At 34.8% G+C, this 27,567-nt stretch overlaps 1 protein-coding gene across 14 annotated transcripts in view; it reads right to left on the minus strand.

The window, feature by feature from the left end:
- ERC2 (ELKS/RAB6-interacting/CAST family member 2) overlaps positions 1 to 27,567 on the minus strand; it is a 426,293-nt gene that overhangs the window by 388,150 nt on the left and 10,576 nt on the right. For all 14 annotated transcript variants that reach the window (XR_003077468.3, XR_003077467.3, XR_003077466.3 and 11 more), the window contains exon 2: positions 23,362 to 24,157. Coding sequence is in view for 2 of the 14 variants with exons in the window: in XM_040646769.2 (XP_040502703.1) it covers positions 23,362 to 24,018 (657 nt within the window). In the remaining 12 variants the exon portion in view is untranslated. The remainder of the gene's footprint in view (positions 1 to 23,361; positions 24,158 to 27,567) is intronic.

Raw genomic sequence — 27,567 nt, forward strand, 5'->3', positions numbered from 1 at the left:
CACTATTTCATGGAGTCACAGAATCAGCAAGGTTGGAAAATACCCACGAGGTCATCCAGTACAACTGTCCACATATTACCAATAGTTCTCACTCAACCATGTCTCTCAAATCAACATCTAAATATTCCTTGACCACCTCAAGAGTCAGTGACACCCCCACCACCCTAGACAACCCATTCCAGTGCCTGACCACTCTTTCAGAAAAGTAGTATTTCCTAACATCCAACCTGAATCTCCCCTGGTGCAACTTGAGGCCATTTCCTCTAGTCCTATCACTAGTTATACACAAGAGAAGAGCCTGATCCAATGCTAAGCCATGACTTAGCACTTCTGCTTCAAAGCTAAAACAAGGCAGTGAGTACATGAATAAATAATGAAGATAAAGAAATAAGTTGTAGCACAACAGTAAAGGAGACACCAAACTTTTATGACTGTGTACATATAAAGAACAGTTTGAGCAGAAGACAGAAAAACCAATCCGTAACAGTCTTTTGTAAATATGATGCAGAAAGTTGATGTAGTAATCACATCAAAAATAAAGCGCTAAATGTAAACAAAAACCTTAAATTTAACCAAAAGAATTTTTTCCCCAATCTGTCCAAGAAAATCTGAATACTTCCTAGGCAGCAGCTGCCTTTTGCTATGAGTTTTATATCACAATAGGGCACTGATTGGCAAATCTATTACTTTGTTAAATAAATAAATATTAAATAAAAATAATACAGTGCTACTGTTGGAATGCCAATTCTAATTGCAAGTCTTCAACCATTTTCATTTCTTTGTGAAACAGATGGAAGCTTTTGCAGAAAGAGAAGGACTGAAAGCAGTTAGATACAGCAGACTGGAAATTGGCACCTTAAGCTTTAAAATTTTCTTTTTCCAGTTTTGTCACAGAGAAAGATTAATCTATGAAGTAGAAGACAAAGAAGCACTTAACTCTCTGACCAATTCACCATTACAGAGTCTGAATAGCTTCCTCTGAGCCTATTCATTATTAAACACATTTTACAGCATGCTGCAAACACAATAAATAAATAAGCAAATGCATTTCTAACTTCTGAGAGAGTCTTAGTGTTTCTTCTTTCTCTCTGCATAGCCACCAAAAAAGGGGCCTTTAGACATAATGAGATAATATAGTATTATTTACAGGATTTTTTTTTAACTGATTCATTGATTCAATAGGTATAGTATTGCTGTGATACCATATAACATACTCCATATTTTGACAGAACTAAAACATATGGTTTCAGTAGACTACTTTATAAATTGGACTGTTGACAAAGAGTAAGCTTTCCAGATATGCCACTGGCACTAAACAAAGATATTAAAGCAGTTTCCCATATACTAATCCAAGAATATCAATACACTTGCTTGCTGAATGGAAATTACTTTACATGTATGTATAAAGGAAAATAAAGTATGTATTTATACACTTTTAAAAAGAAAACATAGTCCTACAAAATTGTTTCTACAGGATGATTCAGAATGCCACTAGGAAGAATGTCAATGGAAGAAATTTTAAAAACACATCTATAAACAAAAACTTCAATAAATATTCAGATCTCACACAGATAATTTTCCATAAGGGTTTAATCCGTATTGATAATAGGAGGATTAGGTCACACTTTGTTACTACTAGCAAATGGACAAGGCAAAACCGAACATACAATCACCTAGCAGTCTTTTTCCTCCCAGTTACCACACTGCTATAGTTTCATGACCGTAAAAGGTTAAGTGTTTTGGAGTACGCATTGCAGATACTCATCATTTTTCCAAACATTTTTTTGCTTTAGGATGGAAGTTTGGAAGAACTTGAAAGAGTTTTAGAGCACGCATTCACTAACTAAAAAGATCTGATCCGTTTCCTGAGGCATTTTTCACAATTCCCCTACAAAGAATTAAGTATAAGCTTTCAGAAACTAATTTTAAAAAGAACATACTTTTTTATATTAAAAAAAAGTCTAAATTAAAAAAACCCTGAAAACATACTGCTTATGCTAACAGTAGCGTTATGTGATTAGAATTCACTGCAGTTCAAGAAACAAGCCAAAGCTTTCATCTTTCCTACACCCCTTCCCTCTTCACACCATAACATTCCAGATGTACTCAGTCATTCCCTCACTACCTGCTATTAGAGTCATTTTTTTTCCTTTACCAGATTGCAAGGAACAGTTAGAAAAGCTTATTAGAAACTACCAAGAAAATCGTGTTTACAATTTTTCAGGTCACTCCAATTGTTAATTAGAATATATCTTCACAAATATTTATAAGCGCTCACCTCAGAATGTACATTCACTTAATCATAATAGATATTCTTTCTCAGTCAAGTAATGCATTTACGTCACCAAACTTCAATGCATACTAATGATGGCATGGATATCATACAATCAGTTATGAGTATGCATTTAATACAACACAGTATTCCTAATGAAACTAATTTATTGCTTATTTAAATTCTGAAAATAAATGTTTCTAAAATCATGTTATAATGATTTTTAACATAAGGTAATTGTTCAAAATTATCATGTAATATTTCTTGCATTACAGATGGATTACATACTGTCAATTACAGCAAGACATTGCCTCCACTTCGCTATGCTTCCACAATAGTCAAGATATCTCAGAATGAATCAGGCAATATCCAGTGCTGTTTCCCTTCGCTGAGATCACCTTCACAAATGTCACAAGCCCTGGGCTGACATTAAGCTTCTGGCAAAACGCCAGCCTGGGCGCACTCCGGTGACACGGCAGTGTCAGCAGCTGCAAGCTCTGCCTACGTAGGGCCTCTGCCAACACCACTGTCCTCAGTGAGGACAGACAGCAACAGAAGCAGCCAAGTCTGCACGTGCTCCAGCAGCACAGTGCATCTGGCAGTAGAAAGGCAACAGAAGTTTGGGTGATAACATTTCTTAGTGGTAGACATGACCTCACCCAACAGAAACTAGCTGGGACCACAGGAATCAACCTATCAAATACACATCTCTATTTCTACCTAATGAAATGTCTGAATGAATAATACTGCTTTAGTACAAAAAGTCGATCATGTATTTAAGAAAATACACCAACTACATAATGTCCTCTTTTTTTATATATTAAAAGAGGCTTAATTAGTATGTGAGACAAAGCTAAACCTGCAGAAATACTGCCTATTTCATGTTACAGAGAAATTACTCCAGGGATTAATTTATGTACATATTCACAACCATCCTTCTTATACAGTCATTAAATTCTGTTTTATGAATCACTGTTCCCATCTGGGCTAACACAATTAAGTACTCCAGACAGAACGGTAGGTGTGCTAGTGCTAATTAATATTCCCCTCAGGTTAGCACAGTTTCCTTGTGTTTCCAGTACAGCTGAGTTTGGTATTAATCCAGGTAATTTGGCATCTCTCTGAAAGCACCAACAAGGCATTTGGGATCAAGTCTGTTTTCATCCATGAGCCCTCACCTACAGGGGTACTGAGCCAGAAAGCGGTGCTGTACCCACATTGTAACCCACGTTCTATTTAAAAGCTGCAGTGCTTCCCATCTAATCCACAGCATTTTAAAAGTCACTAATAGTGTGATTTGAGTTAATCACCTCAGGAACCTGACTACTTAGCTGAATTGACAAAAGATAGATTTGGTAAAATCTGATAATATGAGAAAAAAATGGATTATACATATAACACTTAAAACAGTTAAGTGCTAAGGACAACATATTTGAGTTCATATCAGATCCTGAAAGAGTAATTCTGGTTGTTCCTCTATGCTAGCTACAATTTTCCCCACTTTAAATTCCTAAATATTCTTTTACCCTAGTGGCAAAACAAAAAGTAGGTTTTAAAACCACAGCTTTTAAAAATATTTTACAATTTAAATCTCTTTGAAAAAGTATGACAAGAAATTCCTCTTTCAGTTCCTGATGAATAAAGTTCACTTCCCCTGTGAGTTTGGGGTATTTATTAAAAAAAATAACAGTTCAATTAGGCTTCAGAAATAGTCTGATGTTCTCCAGTTACACTACTCATGAATGCACCATACGTGAATATATTGACTTTTTTCCCCATGTTTTAAATTTATCACATTAGCTTATTCTTCATGTGTACAAAACTCTGTAGTTATGTATGTAAAGGTAGAAGGCTGTATTAATCCAGAAGTCATTTCAAATACTTTTTTTTCCTCTGTTAAATTAACAAGAAAATACAATATGTTTAATTTTTAAAGCTAATGGATTTTGCTTTAGTTTGTGAATTGTTTTCTCAAAAATCACCCAAAATTAAAATATTGAGAAAAATTCCTTAAATTAGTTTGATGAAAATATAAGACTATAGATAGTTTCTGTATCCAGTTTCACTCCTTGTTTTATAAATTAACAGCGTAATATAGATAATTGCTTTGTCATTACAAACAGCGCTCAACTTTTAAAAAACTCAGATTTAACATATTCCATAAACTTTATCAGCTGCTTCTAAATGTAAACATTCAAAGAAGATACAGGATGATTTAGGACTACATGGTTTCTTAACCTCAAGATATGTTTTCTACGATTTATATCAGATTATACACCATTATATCCATGACAAGCTTCATCTGATATTGCTGTAACTGGCAAGTTTAATTGCAAAGAAATCATTCATTGTTCAAAAGAAGTCATGGGCCTGATTAAATATTCCATGTCTCTGCTGTCCCAGAGTGCTCACATCTCTTTCCTCAGAAAGATGAATTTAGATGATCTGTCCATTTGACATAGTGGATACCGCTTTGGATACTTTATTGGTTCCAGAGAACAAAGATCTGTATTTTTCTTTAAAAACTTAAAATTCTTTCCTTGCTTTCACACAAAAATTGGAAACCTTAAATGCTTCAACAAAACAAGACTTACCAACTCAAGATAGGTTTCAGTGTAGAAGACAAGATATGTTACACAAGACTGAAGAGAGGAATGAAAAAAAAATCTAAGATTACTTAAAAAAAAATAATTTAAAAGACTCCCAACAAAACACTGGTTGGTCTTCAAAACCACTTTTGTGAGATGAGATATTTTTAGTCTCACAAAGACAACTGGAACTGCCAAAGGCAGCAAACCACTTAATGGAAGCAAAGAGCAGAGATACCTACAAGTCAAAAGAGCCAATATAAATCTGGCTTTCTGCTAAGAGGCATCTGAAAACTGCCTCTTCATCTCTGTGATATCCCAATAAGTGTCAGAAGACATACCTTATTATTTATCCAAATAATTATATGCCACTCGTGCTTCATTAATGTATTTTTGTACATAATGTACAAAATGCAGCAACTTACCACAAGGGACAGACACACTGCAAGGAATGTGCAAAGATATCCAGTATGCAAAAACCAGAAGCTATTCCGGATCCTTTGTGTATTGATTGATTTATTTTTGAATTTATCATTGAGGAAAACAAGTTATGCTCAGGTATAGCTAAGAAAGTTGATCAAATAACAATAGCTTTTATTAAGATTTTAAAAATTGAAATAAAACATTTCTATCAGCAGTTTAAAATATCAACTGCTGGCCTGTTCTTCTCACTTTTTTTTAACCTGTTAGATTTCAGCACTTAAAGGGAAGGCAATAAAGGGAGTAGCAGTATCTCACTCATTGAGAAAGTTTCCAATGATGCTTGCTTCACATAATTGCTTTAGTGGCCATTTATCAGTTAATATCTTAAGTTGCACCCATTCACACATTTACACTGCTGGCTAGATATCCTGGTCAAAATTCTAGACCACAACAGCTTCCTCTTCAGCTATGCAAACTGGGTACACATTTGTAATAGCTTGGTCTTGTGATGACTGGAAAAAGAGGCATTGCAGATACTTTGTAGCTGGCAACTGCTGTGCTACCAAAATCTCCTAACAGGTGTGTAAAGTTATATCGCAGCTTTTAATCACTTCTGACAAAAAAAAAAAAAAAAGAAAAGGGGGGGGGGGGGGGGGTGGTGAAGTGGGGAACAGAGGGTCTCTTCAGTGAAGAAGGAAAAGTCCAACTCAGTGCAAGATACAAAATTAAGTAGCTCCTGAAAGTTTCACTTCATTACACATGAAAATATCCACATTTTACAGGGATGGCTTTACTGCTTAACCAACAGGCTTTAAGCCTGAAATGGTTCAAGATGCTTTTTTCAGTTTTTAATCAAAATCATATGGCTAAGGATTCCACCTACAATCTGACCTATAGCTATCTGATGTTAGATAGTGTAACAGGATATTCCATAATAATTCTTGAGAGAACAGGTATAATTCTATGTTGCTGGTAAAGACGATTCCATAACGATATTGGGGAAAACATCAAAATTATTTTATGTGGTTATTAATTAACAAAGATTCTAAATGTGAGATATCTAAAAGTCATTAGAGAAAAGACAGTTAAGCTTTGCCATTGTGCAAGCAAGAACACAAAATGCATAGACCAGAAAGAATACAATAAAAACAAGTATGACTAATTTATTATAGTTACCTTGCTGACGGTAGGAAGGGACTTCCTAGTCTCTATACATTTACTGATTATGAATTCTACACACAAGAATAAAGAACAAAATACATAGAAAATTGTTGAGCGCCTTAAAAAAAATGGGCTATTCCTATAAATTACTACACCTACCTAAATTCCTATATAAATTTTGGCTTCCATCACAACTGAGAGATACCCTGTATTTATAGTTTGCTGACATTTTATTGAAAATACAGAAAAAAATCTTGCTCATGTCTTCTAAGTCGTTTTCAAATAAATACAAAATGAGATGGAGTAGGGTCTTTTTCCTAAAATATTACTTCTAAGTACATTTTATTCTTGATCCATGTAGAAATCACATACAAGCTCTAAACTAGCAGAAAGCCAGCATAAGTGGAATATGGCTCAGATTATAAAACACATGAACAACAGATAGAGTGTTAATAGTTGCCAAGGAATTCACAGTGCACTGTAGGTGTACTATTAAACATTTGGAGACTTGAGTAACTAAAAACATGTGTCAACATCAAGTTTTGAACAGGCAGTACTAAACTGAGAGTGGACTATGAGTGATCTCCTTAAAGCAAATAATTCCCCCTATCCATGCCTTCTGATGCAGCTAAATTGCAAGGCCAGTGTGGAAGTGAGCGTTTCAACAGCAGCCTCGACAAAATATTTTAAGAGTAATAAATACTTTCTCTCATAGCTTCTATCATTATTCTAAGAAAATACAACAGTAATAATGATCTAAGCCATTAAAAAAAAATCAACTTAGAGATTAATATTGCATTTTCCAATTGTCAGTTACCTCATTACTGTATATTATGCACTCTCAAATGCAAATTTTCTTCATGCTTCTGTTTGTAGACATTGATATCTATCATTCTCTTGCATTACACTTTTGCAAGAGATTTCACTTTTACCTTTTTACCAGAATTAACTTTTCAGATGGTTGTTTCTCACCCTTTGTTTTAAGAAAATCATTGGCCCAAAGCTCTGAACAATCTACTCATTTAATATTTTGATGTTGTTTTATTAAAAGTGAACTAAAAATCTAAATAAAATCGTGATGTAGAAGCAAAACTAACTTGTTCGCCTGTTCTGTGTTTCTTGCACAAAACAAAAGGGAGAGCGCCCACAACTCAGGGCAAATCCACATCTGTTCTAAGTCAGTCTGGCTAATTAGATTTAAACAATAACCTGAGAAAGTGGCAGGCATAGCTTATCAAACACAGCAATGCATCTGCAGTCTAGCTAGAAGAGTAAAATAAAGCAGGTCAAATGACACCCAGATTGAACTTACTATTTAGACTAGAGCTACAATGCCAGCTAGGGCATATTATTTCTGATGTGTAGATATTTGGGTAACAGTCAAACTTCCTTACCTGTGGTTCCTCAATTACTGTAATTCTGATTCTGATTATCGTGGTTCTTCAATGATATCTTTCTCCCCGTGTGCATGCTGCTCCCGTCAAGAGAAGCGGCTGTATTGTTTGTCTCTATTTCCATTTTTCCTCTACCAGATGGCCCAAACTCTCCCTCAATTTCATTACTGGTTCAAAATTGCTAATAAAGACCATTAAAGCAAAATAAAGAGTGGTTTGGGCTCACTACCAAGTGCACAAAGTTTTGAACTGAACTCTGGGCCAGGGATCTTGAAAGTGTGTCATTTCAGAGATTCATTCTGAAGGCACTGAATTACCCTACAGAATGATTCCAAAACATCAGCAATGTATTTTGAAAAAAAAAAAAAAGGAAATGAAACAAACAGTAAGGAATTGGGTATATCAAGTAAAGTATGCATGTTCTACTGATATGAAACCAGCTGTTTTATATTCTGGTGAATTAATGACCATCAGGAGTTAAATTTTGAACTTTTAAATATGGGATAATATTAATAAAAGATAAACGTGAGCATTTGTTTCACAAAATTCATAGTAGTTTTAAAGGTCAGATTTTGGTACAATATTACTGATATTTAATCATGAAATCCCTTATGGAACAGCAAGAACTCTTCCAACTAAAATAGTGGGAAATCATTTCTTGAGCTGATGGGAAGCTGATATGGTATTTCATAGTATTAAAAAAAAAAAAAAAATCATTGAAGCCCAGATCTCCAAAGTATGAAAATACTTCTGTGATTGATGAAACCACATAAGCGACCTGATGGCAGAGATCCATACTCAAAAGCAATAGAGGAATGAAATTCATATGCTTAGAAGCTATGAAAGTTTTGACAACAGAATTTCTGAACTTCAAGATTTACAGTAGATCCAACAGGTTAAGAACAAAAAATCATGTTTATTCATTGATCACTTCCAGCTGCCCATACATAACACAGCATGAATTTCTTTAGCTACTGTACACAGTTTCTGTATCTGGAATTCAACCACCAGAATTCTCAGAAATACAGAGATTATCTAAATCACTGGTTTCTTAAAACATTCAGAAGAGCAACAGATAAATTATTTTAAAGATTTCTGAACAAAGAACTGAAACATGCTACTTTTTTTAGTAAATATTTCTGAAGTCTTTGAGTTTCCTGCATCATTCAGCCTAAAGAATAGCATAAACTAAAATTATAAACTAAAAGTGAATAGTACTATAGAAACTTGTAAGAGTTTCTATAATTCTTAACTCACTTCTTGGAAACTATTCTACTTGAGTAGACTGCTGAAACAAATGAAACCCCCAGATAACTGGCAGTAAGCAAATAACTACATCTTATTGATAACATGCAAGTAGATTGGGAGAGATTATTCGTATTTAAGAATTATTAATCTGAAATGAAAAGTTCAAAAGAGTAGTTGTGCAGAAGCACAATTCTAAAATACAGCTACACATGGTCAAGTTAATTTGTACCTTGCTAATTTATTATTTCATTATATGTTCCTAATGAGGGACACTAGAATTTTTTGGCTTTCCCATATTGGCAATGGAGGCTGGGAGGAAGAAGGAGGTAAGCAAAAATATGCAGCAACTGCACAATAAATAAATAAATAAAAATTAAAAAAAAAAATCAACACTAGATAGATGGCAACAATTCAAATATGCCCCCCACAAGATGACAAAATCCTAGCCAATACAGACAACCTAAAGAAGGCTGACCAAATTCACCAGGTCACTGTGTTGGTATTCTGCATATTAAGTCCAAGTATTCCAAGTTTCTTCAAGTCTTAGTAGGCTCTTAGAGCAGATTTTGGCAACCGGAACTAAATCCCTGCAGGACGTTCAACATTGCAACCTGCAAGTTATAGTTTCACCTCTTAACCATGGAATCAACCCCCATCCAGCAAATACCATCTTAAGGAGTTATTTTTACCTTCTCACCCCTATTTTGGTAATTTCTAATCTTTATTGTCAGTGGATACTGAAATCAGTCTCAGCAGGTGAGCAAATAAACAGACAGGAATGCAACACCTAGTGAGAGTCATCTCTATCTAAAAATACTTAATTTCAATTGATCGTTATTAACAGATGTTAGCTTCTAGTCTTTTATGGCTGGCAAGAAATTCTTTTCATCTCAAGATATTTTTAATCTCAATATAAGGGGAACAGACAGCACTGAAGATCTGGAAGTACAATACTAAATATTGATGTTTAATGTCTTCAAAATTTGGATTTCCCACCATGAGGTGGGGGACAAAACAATGCACCACACAACAGCAACCACACACACAAAATGATTTCACAAACTGTCACTGCAGGTGACATAATATCGCACTGTGTTTGTGAAAGGCTAACAATTAAAGTAAATGCAGAATTATGTTTATTATTTAAGCATATTGACCGCTCAAGAAAAGGTTTGGGACCAAGAGTATTATTGGGTCACAGTGAAGTCACTTGAATTTGTATCTACAATAACCATACAATGTCTTTGACAAAAATCTCATTTTTTTTTAATATTTAAGTATTTACTTAATATCTAATACTGATTATGATTGATATCTTCAGTAAAAATCTAGTTTACAGTCACATGCAAATTTTGATTCCCTCTTGTCCTTGAAATTTGCATCACTTGAAATGACCTTGAGAAATTTAGCATGGGTAACGCAACTACTGAATGCAAATGAATTCTAAAATGATGTCAAAAAAAGTCCAGTTATTTATAAGCGGTCGGCTTCTTGACTTAAACTGCTTTTAGACAATAATTTATACTGCATTTCAAGACGTTCTAGCACTGCTTCACACCAAAATCACAATAGCAAGTTCTAGAGGTATAAGATATATACAGATTTTCCGTGAAAATGTTTCCATGTGTTCTCTCTTTACCCAATCTTCTGCCATAGTTTTCTTTAAAAAAGTTTCTTTTTAATACTCATTTATTGTCATTTCATCTTTATATCTCACCACTCACTGCTAGTTCTTTAACACGAAATCATTTTTTTCTGACAGAAATGAAGATACTGATGTCTCCCAGAAAGAGTCATAATGTAATAGTGGTTATCTTGTGGTAGGAGAAACTAAAAAGTGTATTTAAAGCCCAAATTAAGAAAGATCATCTACTATGGTTCAGTAGAAACATATTTCCAAAATAGCATATAGTTATTCTGTTACAACACTTTGCTTAGTCATTACATCTTCAGATTAAGCTATTCAAAACCAGGAATCTGTACCAGTAGGAAATAACAAACTACCAGGAGAAAAAACTGATAAGAAACTTCTGGTCTACCAGGCAGCACAATATCACCTTAGCACCAAAATAGTTGGATTCTGACTGACACATGGAAAAAAACTACAGTTTAATATTCAGGCAATGTATGCATCAGCAATCAAGGTTTTTCAAGCGTTTTGTTTATAATACCAAATTTCTTCCACATCATATTTTCCTTTTAGAATTCCCACCTCCATCTTCCAATACAATGGCAAGAGCTTGGTTTCCTTAGTCCTTTATTAATGGTATAACCATAGTTTTGTTGTTTCTACAAATTCTGCAAAGAACTTACTGCATAGTTAATTTTTCTAATAATTTAAGTGCAGTTAACATTCATTGTATTTAATTTAAATGTTTTTATTTAAAATTGTTACTAACTTAAATCCAAATCTTTCCTGTGGTTTGTTGTGCAGGTGAAAGACAGCAGAAATTGCTCTAGAACTCTAGACCTATTGCTACATAACCTCTTAAAGCACATAGAAATTCACAGCTTGTCTCTAAACAAGACTATTCCCCCTGCTCTATTCTCTTTTATTAACCATAGGAAATGCATAAATCACGGGCAAAGACAAAGCCACTTTCAAAGTTCAATAGGAAACTGGTGTGATTCATGCCTAGTGCAGGCTGTGCAACTTGATAAACCAACAAAGCCTTTGGTAGGAGGGCAGAAGTGATTCTGTGATTTACGTTTTCTCCACTGGAAACTGTTTACTAACTCTGTTGCAAAAGTAAAAATGAGTCTGAGAGTATGTTTGTTCAATACTATAGATTTTTTTTTTCAAATATATGAACCACATAAGAGGATACCTACCTCCTAATAGAAACTCTTCAATGCTCTTGTACAGTTACACAGAAGGAAACATGTCTTGTTATGACCAAACTATTCAAAGCACTGATGAGGAGGAATCTCCGTTTTTTATAATTAAATGATAGAACATATAAAATCTGGGAAAAGCAAGTGAATAGCCCTGCTCGAGAGTGTAGAATTACTACCTCAAGGTAACGCAGACCTTCAAGACTTTGATTTAAAAGACAAAGAAAATGCGGAGTCACAACCGAACAGCATACAAGAAAAGGGCAGGACAATTCTGAAAGTGTAAGATGTGTAAATGATATACATAAGGAGTTTTTACAGACTGATTGTCTCTTCTTGATCACAAATAATACTCCCAGTGGCCTTTTGCTAGCTGAAATGCAAAACAGCAGCAAATCTGCTATATGCTTTCCAGAATTTTCTACTGTCTGGTAAAAATGAATCAAGGAATAAAAGGATACAAACTTCATAGCAAAATATACTTAATTTTTAATTTTTTTTTTTGCATTTAAAAAACAGCTTGCTCCTGTACATTTTATAATTCCTCTTCATTGAAATGAAATGATTACTTTGTTTTAGAGAAATATAGATGAAGAAAAACCTTAAAAGCTGAAAGAATTAAATTGGTTGCAAATACTGTAAAGCCAGGATTAAAGGAAAAAAGAAAAAACAAATATTACCTATTAGCATTGCAGTAGGGAAAGAATGGTCTTGCTCAAGTCACTAAAAAACCTTCAGATTACATCAAGATAGAACAAAATATTTATGGGCATTTGGAAATAAAGTGTTCATTGCAAACAAAAAAAATCCACCACCAGAGATAAAAAGTGCAAGTGAACTGATAAAGAAAGTGCAATTGTTTTGTATGCTGTGGCCAGGCAACAATTTCACTACAGACTTTAATCTCATTTCACCATTTTCTCATAAGTCGTATATACAAGTTAAAAAATAATTAAAGTCAAAATAGTATTCTCTGCACCCACTGAGATGTGCCTGGGGAAAAAAAAAGACTGCTATATAACGTGGATATTTCATTTTTCTTTCAAGAAATAGTTGAAGCACTAAGGGCACTTGTTAGTAGAGTCTTAAAAGCAGAATCTGAGCTGCTGCCTGAATTTGAGGCCCTGCTATCATCTACTCTTGTCCACTCAACACTCTACCCACTTTACACCAGCACCACTACATTTGAGCAATCAATGAAGAGATCCAGCTGAAAATTGACCTGGGGGAAAAAAAAAATGAGTATTTTGTCCCTAAAGGAGCAAATCAGGCAGATATACAAATTCTAACAATAAATTATTGAAAAAATATGTAGGAGAAAAAGAATGTGCAAGTCTGCTAGTAGGCTCAAAAACAGTGGCTTTGCAAACAGCACTGAAATCCAAAGATCTGCAGAAAAAGAATGATAGCAAAGGTCAGATAACATCAAATTACACATGTATCAAAGCCAGTAAGCTTTCGGTTGCGAGTACTAAAACTGTGGGGAAATTCAGTCATCTCACAAGAAGCAGAAATTGAAATAAACTTAAGTGAAACATTCTATAAACAAAACTCTAGAAGCTGAATTACACTTTGCTAATTGATGACCAGAAGACAAAAGAATGCTAAAAAGCATAAGCCTTCATCAGTGGGTAACGATGAAAGTCCTACATTTGCAAAAAGGCACTATGTAGCGTGCTAAATTTTGTAAGATCACAAATTTAAACTTATCTAGAACCCACAGGATGTCTGAGTAAGTGAACCTGAAATAACACCAGCTAAGCAAGAATGTCATTCTCCAAAACTGGCAGTTACACAAAGGAAACATCGGTCTGCCTGTCTTATAAGTTGAAACAAGTATGGAAAAATTTGTTCTTAAAGCTAATTTTATTTTACTCTAAATTTCCAAAGTCTTCCTTCCTATATTCCAATGCATGCTTAGCTAATAACAGCTTGGCTTCTCCACACAATGAGGGAGGTAAACAATGACAGTGGCCTACTCAAACTAGAATGTTAATTATGGATAGCTTATATTCTTGTTTTGTAGTTACTCCTATATGCTTATTTAAGGAAAAAAATACTTCTCTAAAATATTATGTAGAATTTTCTTTTTTCTTGGACTTTGATAAGCTGGCACTGTTTGCTCATTTTGCAGTTCTGAAGTCAGTTGTAAATGCAGGGCAGCCAGGTGGAAAAGCCTATCATGAGTATTCTCATCTAATTGTTCAAATTCTCATTCTGACAGCTTTTTGCCTCTTCAGGGAATAAACTGCCTGAACGGGATAAAGAATGCAAGCTTTGTGCTTTCGTCTCTATAGTTCCCTCCTCCATTCCTTAACTCCACTGGGGAATCTAAAGACATAAGTCTAATATAATGAAACTACTACGTTATTCATTAGGTTATACAGTTATGCAGTTGCATTTCAAATAAACTGACAATGTAAGAAATAAATACATTTACTACAAATACAAATTAAATATTAATATGAATTAAAATAAATGTGGTCCACAAGGAGATGATGACCTATAAGCAGTTGCTGTTAACCAACAATTAAGAATTATGTCAAATATCTCAGCTGTGAGAAGCTTTTACTAAAAGTTATAAAACACAACAACAATAAAATCCATCTGGACACAAGTTGCATGGGTCGAACTGCAAATTTCTCTAATACTTGTGAAATATCACAAATTCCATTTCAGTATTAACTATATCCAGAACGGTAAAGTATTTGGAGGGTTTGTTTTGTTTTGGTTGGTTGGTTTTTTTTTGGTAGTTATTTACTTAAAAGAGTACACATCAAAATAAATAATACAAAATAATATCCCTAGATGTGAATTTCAAATTCAGTATAAGCATTTAATTAAAGTAGTTTTTACATAGGTAGCATACACACTGAATTCCAGAGAGCTGTGCTGACAATCAGGTGCATTTATAGAATGGCATGAGTAGAGATTTTTAGCTGTAGAATAAATGCCAGTTAGGAATTGAGATTTCCCTCAAAATTCATAGATGCAGCTTACTTTCTTCCACACAGAGTACAGTAGAAATTTTTGACAGAGGGAAAGAATGTAGTGTTATCAGTGTATTTTGTAAATATAAACATACACAATTATGTATTTTGTAAATATAAACATATACAATATAAACATACACTTTTACTTTGATAAACCGTCTGGATTTTTTCATACACTTGTTGACTTAAAATGATATTAAGTATAGCAGGGTTTAAACAGCAAGCCACTGTTTCATCACTGCCTTCAGTTGTATCAAGCAGAAATACAATACCATGATGTTAAGATATTCTTTCAATAGCTTAATTAGCAGAATTTTGCTTTAGTGATAATTATTAGCTACCTGGAGTAAATATCACACAGAGGAAAGAGATCTCACTAAGAGGACTATTTCATTTTTTCTATCTACAAAGCGAAAGGGCTTTGCTTGCAATGTCAGTCTGAACATGACTTAAAAAAATACATAGGAAGTATTTATACTTGGTATGTAATTCTTTTTTAATTCTACTCATTTTTTAATTTGAAAAATCCCCTGCTTCTTTCTATGTTTTTTTTCTTTGATTCAAAGAGATTCTGTAATTAAAATTGTACTCTATGCAGTTAATACTGTAGTCAATTAAATGGAAATCTCAGGTCTGAGCAAAAAAACAGGCATAATTTCAAGGCTTGCTTTAGCTCATCTGAAACTACATCTTAATGTGTGCTGTTTTCTCTCTAGTTTTCGCTGACCTTTGCTTTTCTTGGACAGAAAAGTGATGTGCTGGAGACCTCACAGTCATTCAGCTGTAGATGGAATTGAAATAGAGATTACCTTACAAGACCTCCATGCTCTTTGAATCTCTAACACTGAAACATTTACACTGATTTGCCTCAGGAGTTTCCTTTTGGCAAAAACATCATTTATTCCCTCCCCTTGAGGGCTCAAAGAGCACTTCACATGAAATTGACTGCCTTCTTTTCACATGTTTTGTTAGCTTTGTATATCATCTTCAAATGCCAAGAGTAAGAATAATAACTAGATTGTGGTAGATGCCTAGGGAAATTTAAAATTTGAAATGTAAATACAACTTCCCCATCCTACAGGCCAAATATTGCAAAATTACTGAATTCAAAAGTTATTTGTTCCCACTGCAGGCAATACCATTTGAGCAAAAGTTATCTGCTGTGAAATATACACAGAGGTTTTGAATGTTTTGTTGTTTTTTGTTTTTTTTTTTTCCCCCCAACTCAACTGATAGATGTTCTTGCAATAAATTCAAGTAGCAAGTCATATCCTGAAACTAATATCTTTTTTACAGTTCAACTCTATGGCACCAGGAAAACTCATAGTAGTATTGCCACTACTATGTTAGATACATTACACAGAGCAAATAGCAGATCAGAATCTGAACCTGCACAGTGTTAATAAGGCACAGCTCTAGAATATGTAGATATCCAGATTTCTTTTTTTTTTTTTTTTTTTTTTTTTTTTAAATCAGCAACCATAGGTTAAGTCACCATAATGCCTTCACTCCTCTCACTGACATACACACTCCCACCACCCTGCAACAGAGCCACCACTCCGGAACACATCTGATGAACTCAAAGGCATAATGGAAAAGTTAGAAAGTGACATACAGGTTTAAATTTAAATTATATGCATACATAAAAATAACGCTCCACAGCATACCCGAAAGGATCATGTTTTTCCAAAGTAACATAGAAGATGAAATTCCCTATTATAGACTAATTGAACATGGCATCAACCGCTAGCAGCTGTTGGGGACAACTCAGAAAATTATAAATGAAACCTGAAAATCCAAAATGAGAGATACATCTAAAATAGCAAAGGAGTAAGAATGCATAATGAAAAAAGAGTGACTCATTTTTTCACTACTTCCTCCCCTGTCTCTTCCTCACTTCAAATGACAGAAAATTCTGAAAAGAGTCATCCCCAACATTTTTCAGATTTAAAGGTTTGAAAGCTGGAAGAACACCAGCTTACAGAAGATAAATAAAGTTTAAAAAGCACAAAACTGCAGTCTCCTACATGATCAACGGAAAAGAAATTTGCCAAGGATAATGTTTGAGCATTACCTACAATTTCTGTAAGAAATTGTATTGTTCGTGTGATTAAATGTCTAGTTAACTATTTCAGGATAGTTTATGATTTTTAAGCCTTACATCAAAAATAAGGTACTGCATTATCAAACAGTTCACTAATTGTATGATGCATCCAACTCTTATTATTCCAATAGAACTCAAAATAGTTTATATACAGTATACAGTTAGCTCCCTCTCCATCTCCTTTAGGGAATTCTGATAGCTTAAAACACTCTACTAGAACAATTGCTTCTGGATTCATTCTATTTTAAAGCCAAGAGCAGATGCCATGCTTGATACATGGCTTATTGGCACCTACTGAAGGAGTATCTTCAAGCAACGCTACAAGCCTAATGCAAGGATAGCTTAAAAGGTAGTTTTATCCCAGCATACTTTCTGCTAGATCTGTATTTTTTGAAGTGGTGATCTTCTGAGACCCCATCAGAATCCTGCCTTCTCTACAAAAGGTTTGACCCACACAGCAACACACCAGATAATCACTGTTGAGCAGCAGAACCATACTTGGAAACACATCACAATGGGGGACATAGAACACAGTATTTGTCTGAAGCTGCAAGAGAAATTTAACAGGATGAAATTACCAAATTCAGTGGCAGATGATCATCGTCATTAAAGCACAAAAAAAAAAGAACACATAGGAGCAGCAACTCTCTTCATAGAATCAGACATTCGATGTGATAACATGATACAATTATGATGTCTCATCAGCTTTGAACAATCCTGAGTGATACAGCATAATGCATTTCTGAACACCTTTTAATGAAGGTCTGTTTCCTTCCTATGATCAATCTACCTGTCCTTAAAACATGACTAGCTTTGCTTATACTTCTTTATAAGGAACACTTACCAACAATTATTATCAGACACTTTCTAAAACTTACAGATGTAATTGGAAAAAAAAAATGGCACTGGTACAACTGAGAATGAGTTACATTTTGCACTTTAAAAAAAGTGAGCAAAAAGGCAACCCAGCTGACTAAAGCAAGTATTTTACTCATAGCCTTGTAAGTTTAAGTTGCCTTTCAACAACTTGATTTCTAACATGATTAACAAAACAGCTTTTATTTGAAATCTAATAATACTATTCCTTCATCTGAGTTGTACACACAGTAATAACTCCAAAAGATCACTGAGTAATGAAAAAACTAAAATGCATACTCCTTGCCTTTTTTAGGGAGAACAGAACATAAGATCAACACTCGCTTTCTTCAGATCTCTTTACATCTCAAAAATGGACAAAAAATATAATTTACTATCCCTTTCAAACAACTATTACATTGTGCTATAAATCCCACAGTAATAAGTGCTACTTTCTACTAACTCATGTATATATACACATTGTTTTCTAAACCAGAATACCACCAAAAAGCTTCAGTCAATAGTAAACAAGCACTCACACACACCGATTGAGCACATCCATATTCTTTATCTTGCTCAGTACTTTCCAAGCTTTTTCAGATTTAGAAGTGCCATTTTAAAATGCTTTGTTTAAAAAAAAAAAAAAAAGTATCTTCCACTCTTAGCATCCTTTGAGTCGCAGCTTTCCCAAAAATCCCTTGGGCAGCTACTGGTCTCCTTTCTGGCACAGTATAATAGAGAGTGAAGTACACTAAATATGTATTCTCATTCATGATCAGAATAGTCCTGCTGTTTGAGTTCCTCTCCCCACATACACACATGACAAAAACTTTTTTCAATATTCATAATCAAAAAAAAAGACACGACTATGTCCTTCCATTTCACTATGCTTTCCATCTTCAGGTAAAGTTTCACTCAATTATTACTGTTTAATCTATTATACAAACACTTCAGTACCATTTCTTGTTTAAAAATAAGAAGTGGAAATATTTTGCACTTACCTAAATTGCCATCAGGGTAAATTACTTTAAATGAAGAAAAGTATGATGATAACATCCAAAATGAAATCAAAGTCTGCAAGCATGCGTGTATCTCTTAACAGAGAGGTATTGAAAAATAAGCTGAATAAAGCAGGAGACAACAGTACAGTGACAAACAGAAAATAAAACAAATGAACATGCAGAAAACATTGAATTTAAAAACATCTGAAAGCATACTTCCATGCGTCATAAATACAATGTTGTGATAGTGAAATAGAAAATATCTTTTACTGTCTCTTCTTTTACAGTGCAGGTAAATGACAAGATTCCTTTGTATAATATGCCATATATCAGAAAGCAAAGTAAGTATGGTTTATCATTTTTTAGAAAATATATGCTAGTTTGGTAAAGATTTTACTAGGAGTACAGTTTAATACAAAGAATGGAAACATTTCAAAATGTTTTAGTGTATTTTGTTTTAGTTTTCTACTTAAATACCTGTCACAAAGTAAAAATGAAGAGTATGAGAAATATAATTGACTGGCCTAAGTTGCAACTCTGATTTTATGAATATTTGTTCCCTTATGTGCTGGTTAAATTAAAATATTTTATCAGCTGTTCTCTTAACTTAAGCATCTATGAGTTATTAATACTGCTACAGACACATAAAATTAACTTCAAGGAATAATTCTGTATTCAAACCTCTGAGTCTCTCAGAGGAACTGTTCAGTATCTTTTTTGTCGTTTCTCTTCTCATTAATTAAAACTCCTGCAGTATCAGGGCAGGAATTAAACTTCAAAGGAACATCAAAATTTATAATATGCTTTCAAAGAACACATTAAACAATTTAACATTACCTGTTTTTCTGTAGGGCAATAAAATAAAATGGATCAAACTCACCATTTATTTCCAACATCATCATAAAAACACATCACAAAAATAGCCACTGTTTATTGTGTGCAATGACTCATATTTGTATTAATTACATAGTGTTAAAGACATTTATAAGCTGAGATAAGGGCCATTATTTTATGCAACTCAGTATATAGTTTATTCAAATGACATCACAGTAAATATAATTCAGTTTTTAAAGTCATAAAAACAGCATGTTAACTGATAAAAATTAATGCATGATATAAGAACCAGTCAAGTAAAATTGATAAGTTTTAGTGGGCTTTTTTTATTTTGTTTTGTTGTTTCCGGAGTGTCAAAAACAACAATCTTTGGAATTAATTTTGTTGAAGATTTTTGTGTCATCTCAGTATCTTGCATTCTAACGTTCTCCTGTCTCAAAAAGAACAACGTGAGGGGTGCCATATTCAAAAGTCATGGCTGTCACGTGAAGTTTCCACTGACCAGAAAAAGGAAAAAAACACTTCCATTTTTAAGAAACGTAGAAAGAAAGATCCAGAAAACCACAACTCAGTGAGCCTCACCTATGTTCATGGGAATATCATGGAACAGATCCTCCTGGAAACTATTCAAAAAAGACATGTGAGAAGAGGACATGATCTGTGACAGCCAACACAGCATCATCAAAGTCAGATCATGCCCCACCAACCTGGTAGCCTTCTATGGTAAAGTGACAGCATCAGTAGACTGTATAATCTACCTCGACTTCTGCAAGGCCTTTGGTATGGTCCCATATCACATTCTTATCTCTAAATTGAAACAATACAGATTTAAAGGGTGGACTATTTGGTGGATAAGGAATTGCTTTTATGGTCACAGCTGGAGGATTGTGGTCAACAGCTCTATGTCCAGATGGAGGCTGGTGACAAGCGATGTCTCCCAGGGGTCCATCCTTGAAGCAAGTGCTCTTCAATAACTTTATCAATAATGTGAATAGTGGTATTGAGTATATCCTCAGCGAGTATGCTGTTGACACCAAGCTGAGTGTTACAGTCAATACGTTAAAAGGATGGGATGTCATCCGAAGGGATCTAAACAAGCTTGAAAAGTAGGCTCATGAGAACTTAATGAGGTTCAACAAGATCAAGTGCAAGTTGTTGCACCTAGTTTGTGGTAATGTCTACATTATATGAAAAGATATGTCTACAAACTGAGAGAACAATTCATAGAAAGTAGCCCTGCAGAGAAGGACTTGGAAATTTTGGTGTATGATAAGTGTGATGCAAGTTAACAGTGTACATTCACAGCCCAGAATGCCAACTGCATCCTAAGCTGCACCAAAGGAACAGTAGTCAGCAGGGTGAGGTTGGTGATTGTCCCCCTCTACTCTGCTCTCATGAGGCCTCATCTGGAGTTCAGCATTCAGGTCTGAGGCCCCCAGCACAAGACAGGGCTGTTGAATCAGATCCAGAGGAGGCCACGAAGATGACCAGAGGGCTGAAGCATACCTCCTATGAAGAAAAGTTGAGGCAGTAGGGCTTGTACAGCTTAGAGAAGTCTCTAGCAAGACCTCACTGTGGGCATTCCAGTATTAAAGAGAGCTTATAAACAGAAGAAAGATTCGCTTTTTTTACATAGACTGATAGCGATAGGACAAGGAGGGATGGTTTTAAACTAAAAAGAGAGGCGATTTAGCTAAGATGTGAGGAGAAAATTTTTTACTCAAAGGGACTGGAACAGACACTGGAACAGGTTGCCCAGAGACACTGTGGCTGTCTCGTCTCCGAAGGCATTCAAGACCAGCTAGGATGGGGTCCCAGGCAGCCTGTTCTACTCTTCCCATGGCAGAGGGATTGGAACTGGATGATCATTAAGGTCCCTTCCAACACAAACCATTCTATGATAACAGAGGTTGCAGAGACTAGAATTTTACGCAGATCCAAAAGCAGGCTCACTTAACTCAAAAGTCCCCTGAGAGTTGGGCACACAAACTGTATATGTTTCAAAGAGTACTCAGTGGAGTACTCACCATACACTTACTTCATTCTGTGAACTTTTGGACATTGTTACACTAGGCTAGATAGACTTTCAGGCCTATCTAGTCTTTTATGCTGTTACTTTCTTACAGGAAAAAAACATGAGAGACTGTAAAATACCTTATTTTTGTCTTTTGCTAGGTTCATCTTCACAAGAAAGATAAGAGTACTCATTAAAAATACAAATAAATAATCTTCCATGAAACAAACAAGTGAATAGGACTTGTAACAGCTATTAGTTCCCTTTCCCTTCAAGATGAAGAAGTAGCTTTCAAAAAGTGTGCATAACCACTTTGGTAGATTACTTAAATTCTTTAAATACTAGATTCAGATTCCAAACATCATGTTACCTCTAAATGGAGGATATTAGGGTGATGCTTCCCTAAGAAAGGCTACTAAAAGGCAATGTATTAGAATATTCCCTCTACTATTAATTGACTCCAACTTTCCAGATTAGAAAGGTTAATCAGCAAAAATTTGAAATTGAAAATTTGAAAGAATCTCCAATAAATGTTTATGATACTTGTTCCAGCAGCATCCTAGTTCGTCCACTATTAATTCATTACCTTGTACTGTCAGTCTAAACACTCTACTTATACAAGAAAATACATTTGTTCACTCTATTGAATTCTGATCAAGACCCAGTTAGTCAGATCGCTATCATTCAGGACCAAATTTGTTAGTTCCACAGCATGTCATGTATCTAAGAGTTGGAAAGTTTGGTGAGAAGTAATGGTAATCAGAAACTCAGAGAAGTAAATGAAAAAAATCAGTTGTTGCTGTCTGCCAGCCAGTGAAGAAGTTTAGATTGGGAATCTGGAAGTGATAGAAACACAGGATTGTGTTTTTGTCTGGGGAAAGTTAACAGATGGTCTGAAAAGGAGCAATTTTAAATAAGACCAGCAGCCAAGAAGTATGTGGAGACAGAAATATGATAATTTTTTATCTACTCAATGCCACTGTTTTATATAACATTGTGAAATAAAATAGTCTCATGAAGTATGACAATGCAGCTTTAACATTTTTATAGTTTTGGGAAAAGATTATTGTGTTGCAAATAGAAGTATTTGAAGTACATATTTACAAGATAGACTTTCTCTAAGACAGGTCACTGAAGCATTGCTGAAAACACCACTTAAACTTTATTCTGTAACATGAAGAATCATAAAAGATTTCATTTGGGAATTTAAAAATCACACCTTCTCTTAACTTAAAAAAAATAAAATCTAGAGAGCTAAATCCCTATACAGTTCATACAAAATATGCTTCTTGGTGTTTGTTTATACTTCTAGATAAACAGTTCATTCACCTCCTCAGAAAAGGTTGCAAAGTGTATTTAGACTGTTACCAAAAAAAAAAAGTCTTAAAAAAAACAAGAAAGTACTGTGGTGACAAATGATTGTTCTCTTTGGCTATAATGCAAAAAAAAAAAAAAAAAGCTGCATGAAGGAAACTGTAAGCGGCATTCAGATTCTGGTAAGAGTCCTTTTCTACTGTTTAGCAGCCAAATGCACACAGAACATAAAATCTTGTTACTGTCAATACTGATCCAATATTATAAGTAAAATATCAAGTACTTAGCTGTGAATTAACAGAAAGAAACTTTCAGAACTACTTACCTGATTTTCTTCATGGGAAACTCTCATTTGCTCTTTAAGAACTGACATTCTGGCTGCTTCTTCCTTCCTCAATACTCTTTCTTTCTTTAATTCAGGACTCCAGAAAGTTTTGATGCTATTCATGGAGGATCCCAGCTTGCTGTCTTTAATGTCTAGTTCTTTTCTGAGAAGATCATTCTCCCTCTGTAGTTCCTTAAGCTGAGCCTGCAGGTCTAACATAGTACTATCTCTAACCTGTCTCAACATAGAAGGAACCTGATGGTGATGATGGTGTGAAGATGTGGTCAGACCTCCGTGTTGATCAGTGTAAGAAAGGACATCTGTGTGGGACAGTCCAGCTGAAGCAATATTAGGACTGCTTCCCATAGCTGTGACTCGACCACCATACACAGCTCGATTTGTAGCCCTTCCAAGAGTCATTGTGCCCTTTGGAAAAGTAGTAGAAGCTACACCTTCATGGTCACTCAGATACATTGGTCCAGATGTTGCATAGGCTGCATTAAGGGACTGGATGTTCTCCATTGATAACGTCTTACCTGTTCCTCCTCCTCCTCCACTACTTGTTCGCCTATGGCCCAGGCGAGGAGATCTTGGCAAACGAGGAGACCTGGAGGGACTTCCTTCTAAGTTACTGATTGTTCTTGCACTTCCGTACATCTTTCTTCTACTTTGAGGTACTGTTTAGTAAGAAACTAGTAAGACTAAAGTTGAAAATTAAATTTATAATTCCAGCTAGAAATATTGGCAGTTTCACTGCATTCTTCCAGTAGGGAAAAAATCCTTCCAATTCAGATACCTAGGAAGGACAAAAAGATATTACAAAGTAAGTAAGTTTTCCCTCGTCTTAGAAAATAATTTTAGAATGAGGAAAGTAAAGAGCATATATCTTAACTACTTAAGTAACTACTTTGAGCATAAAATTTATAATACATTCTGCTAACAAACTAAAAAGCATAATACAGGGGGAAAAAAAGCTTATTTCTTTCTTAAAAATATCCTCACATTTTGGCTTATTATAACAAGCTTTATGTTGCATTAAGGACCCAAAAAAGCATTTTAGCAGGTAAGTGGAATGATATTAGACTTAAGGGACTGACCATGTGGAATTACACAAAGGAGAATACACTAGCTGCTGTTGGCATTAAGGACTACCAAAAACAAGTATTCCATTTTCAAAAGGCTGTTTAAAAGGAAGTTCTTTTATATAGATATATAGATATATACATAAAGAGGTTTTTAAAAGAAAGCAACATTCTGATAGCTCAGCTTTAACCAGTAAAAACATTTTAGGAAGAAAAATTAACAAAACCAAGCTAATTTGAATGAATATTTCCTCCTAAACTATTGCAATGCAGTATTACAACACATTCTTTATCGAATTAAGTAATGGCTTGCTAGTATTTGTCATTAATCACCTTCTCAAGAAAAGATTACATGACAGTCATCTAGGTTTTCATTTAGAGAAGGAATGCCTGATACAGTTTTCTCCCTCCCCCCCCCCCCCCCCCATGTAGATCATATTACTTTTGACAGGACTATCTTCACAACTTATTTAAACAGATAGATGTGGATCAAACATTCTTACATTCTCAAACACTCTACTATTACTATACATGAAATGGATTGTATTAATTTAATTGGTGTTCATTTACCATATCTAATATCATTTATTTTACAGATAATTGGAGGAAGAGTGAAGGTTGCATCCATTTAAATCCAGTAATCTTTAGCTACTCCCTCACAGCATCCTCTTTACCTATAGATACATTATTTTCTAAATATCTGATACAAAATATCTGTCCTGCAAGTGAGCTACTTTAGCATAAGAAACTACTGCAGATACTACTGATGCCAGCAAACAAGAAGCATGCCCAGTTCTCACCTCATCCCCTGGTTATCCCACACACACATACACCACATGGTGTCCCCCAGATTCATTCAGTCTGGTTTGGGACAGACTGCAGAGCTTCTGAAGGCTTTTTACCATGATTAAAAACATGACTTTGAGTTTCAAAATACAAATCAACTGACAGTACACTAAATAAAAAGCAGATGCTCAATTCCATCTCCATGTTTTCTTACACTAAAAAGTAACTTTTGAAGTATATCTGTATGACTCAAGATCATCTACTATGACTTCAATATTTTGCATTGTGAACTACACAGATCACACTGGAAAAAAAAATCTCCTATTTATTTCCACAGAAATTACAACATATACAAAGAGCACAATAACATTATCTGATAAAGCAAAAGACTATTTTTTGACATAGGCACTATCGTTAGCTATGCATTTTTGCCAGCGGTAAACCAGCATGTGCATGCCGTCCTTATAAAAAGCCATATCAGCAGAGGTGATCTGCTGTCACCATGACCACAGCTGAAATGCATCTCCAACCACTTCACTGTGCCATCACCCACTGTTCAGTCTCCATAAACATTCAGTAAGAATCCATGAATGTCAACACTGTGCCATTTTTTCAATATGGAGGAATTCACTTCCTTCACTTTGTTTCATACATAGTTCCATGTCAGATGTCATTTTTTCAGACTGCTGTCATCTACCACACAGTACCAAAATGTAAAGGAATATTGGTGGGAAGGTTTTAGCCCTACTGCCATTATCACCAACATCTGCCCCGACATCACAGACCAACACAATAAAGTAGGAGACACTACTTTTAAAGCAGGCCTCATATATAATAGCATACAGAAAATCAAGCATTCAGTCTCAGGGAAAAAAAAATTCCCTGACAGCCCACCCCTTATACTCTCATCAGCCTTGAAATTCCCAACAAATAAATGAAGTCTATTTTAGGCTAAAGCACCTCCTGATGGCTGCTCTAAATTATCTATCACATTTCATGTGCTTCCTAAAAGCATTACTTGTATGTTTTCTATAATTATAGCTTCCTTGAAATATTGCCACAGAACCCAATCATTTGTTTTTTGATTATTAAATATTTCTAGACCTTTCCCACAAGAAGATGAATTTTGTCAAAGATGTCACCAAGTTCAAAGGAAGAATTTTCTGCATTACGTCTGTCAAGAGTTGGCATTGTAACTGAACCTCAGAATAGACTGGGAGCAATTTTGCCTACTTCCTAAACATTGTGAATCACCATGGTTGAGAAAAAGAATGGAAAGTGGATCTTTTCAGATGAAAGCTTGAGGTGTCAGAATAGATTTTTAATGGAACTAAGAAATTCCTTCTTCATTCACTTTGGAAAATTCACAATATGTTATTACATCTCATGTCTCTTCTGTAAGATGTTAGGTCTAAATAACATGGCAGCATGAGATTAGATGTTCAATTTTCTACATGCAGCCACAGCGCATACAAAATTCTCACCAGTTTCTCGTGAAAGTTCTCACAAACAGGCAGGTGCTGGACAGCAGGCAGCATGGCTGTTCCACCACAGGTTTAGCAAATGTACAGAAAAAAAATGATCTGTTCTATGCTGGAAAATGCCAAGTGTAGAGAGTTACAGGGCCAAAGACAACAAAACACCTTGACCTTTACTCATCAGTTATTACCATGACAAAAATACAATACAAGCAAGTATTCACATTGTGCCCAGGAAGCACACTGACTACTAAAACTAGATCTTAGCTGCACAGAAATCATTCTTCTCATTATTAAAACAGGAAATCATTTCTCATCAACAATAAAAAGATACTTTTTCCTTCTGTTTACTTTTGTTGGTGGTGATGGTAGTTGTGTTGTTTTTGTTAGTTTTGGAGTTTAGGTTGGTTGGAACTTTTATTTCTTTTGTTTAAACAGTGGCAAAAGGTTCCTGTTTCCTCATCTTCAATTGAAAAAATCAATATTTGAACTTGGAACTAGTTTCTGACATTGCATCACTATATCTTTATACTGTCCTCAAAGGCAGGCATAGCAGGCCCAGAGTAATTGCCATAATGTAGATCATGTAATATTTAAAAAAAAAAAAAACACATCCTGACAATTTATGCTTCGAAAGCTCAGGCCTCATTTAGAGTTTCTATGTCTCCTCTGGCCAGAGGCACCAAGTCAGCAGGAAGTTTGGATATTAGCCAAATACTTAATAGCTTTGTACAACTACTTGCCAATACTCACATTCAGCCAAGGTCTCAAACATTTTTAATACTGATGAAAGCTTTAGGAGAGCCTTTCCCTTTCAGCTGTCCTCCCCAAATAATATAGAGTGACAGCTCAGTGCAGAA

The sequence above is a fragment of the Gallus gallus genome, chromosome 12 (genome assembly GCF_016699485.2).
Source record: "Gallus gallus isolate bGalGal1 chromosome 12, bGalGal1.mat.broiler.GRCg7b, whole genome shotgun sequence".
In the NCBI taxonomy this organism is placed as follows: Eukaryota; Metazoa; Chordata; class Aves; order Galliformes; family Phasianidae; genus Gallus; species Gallus gallus.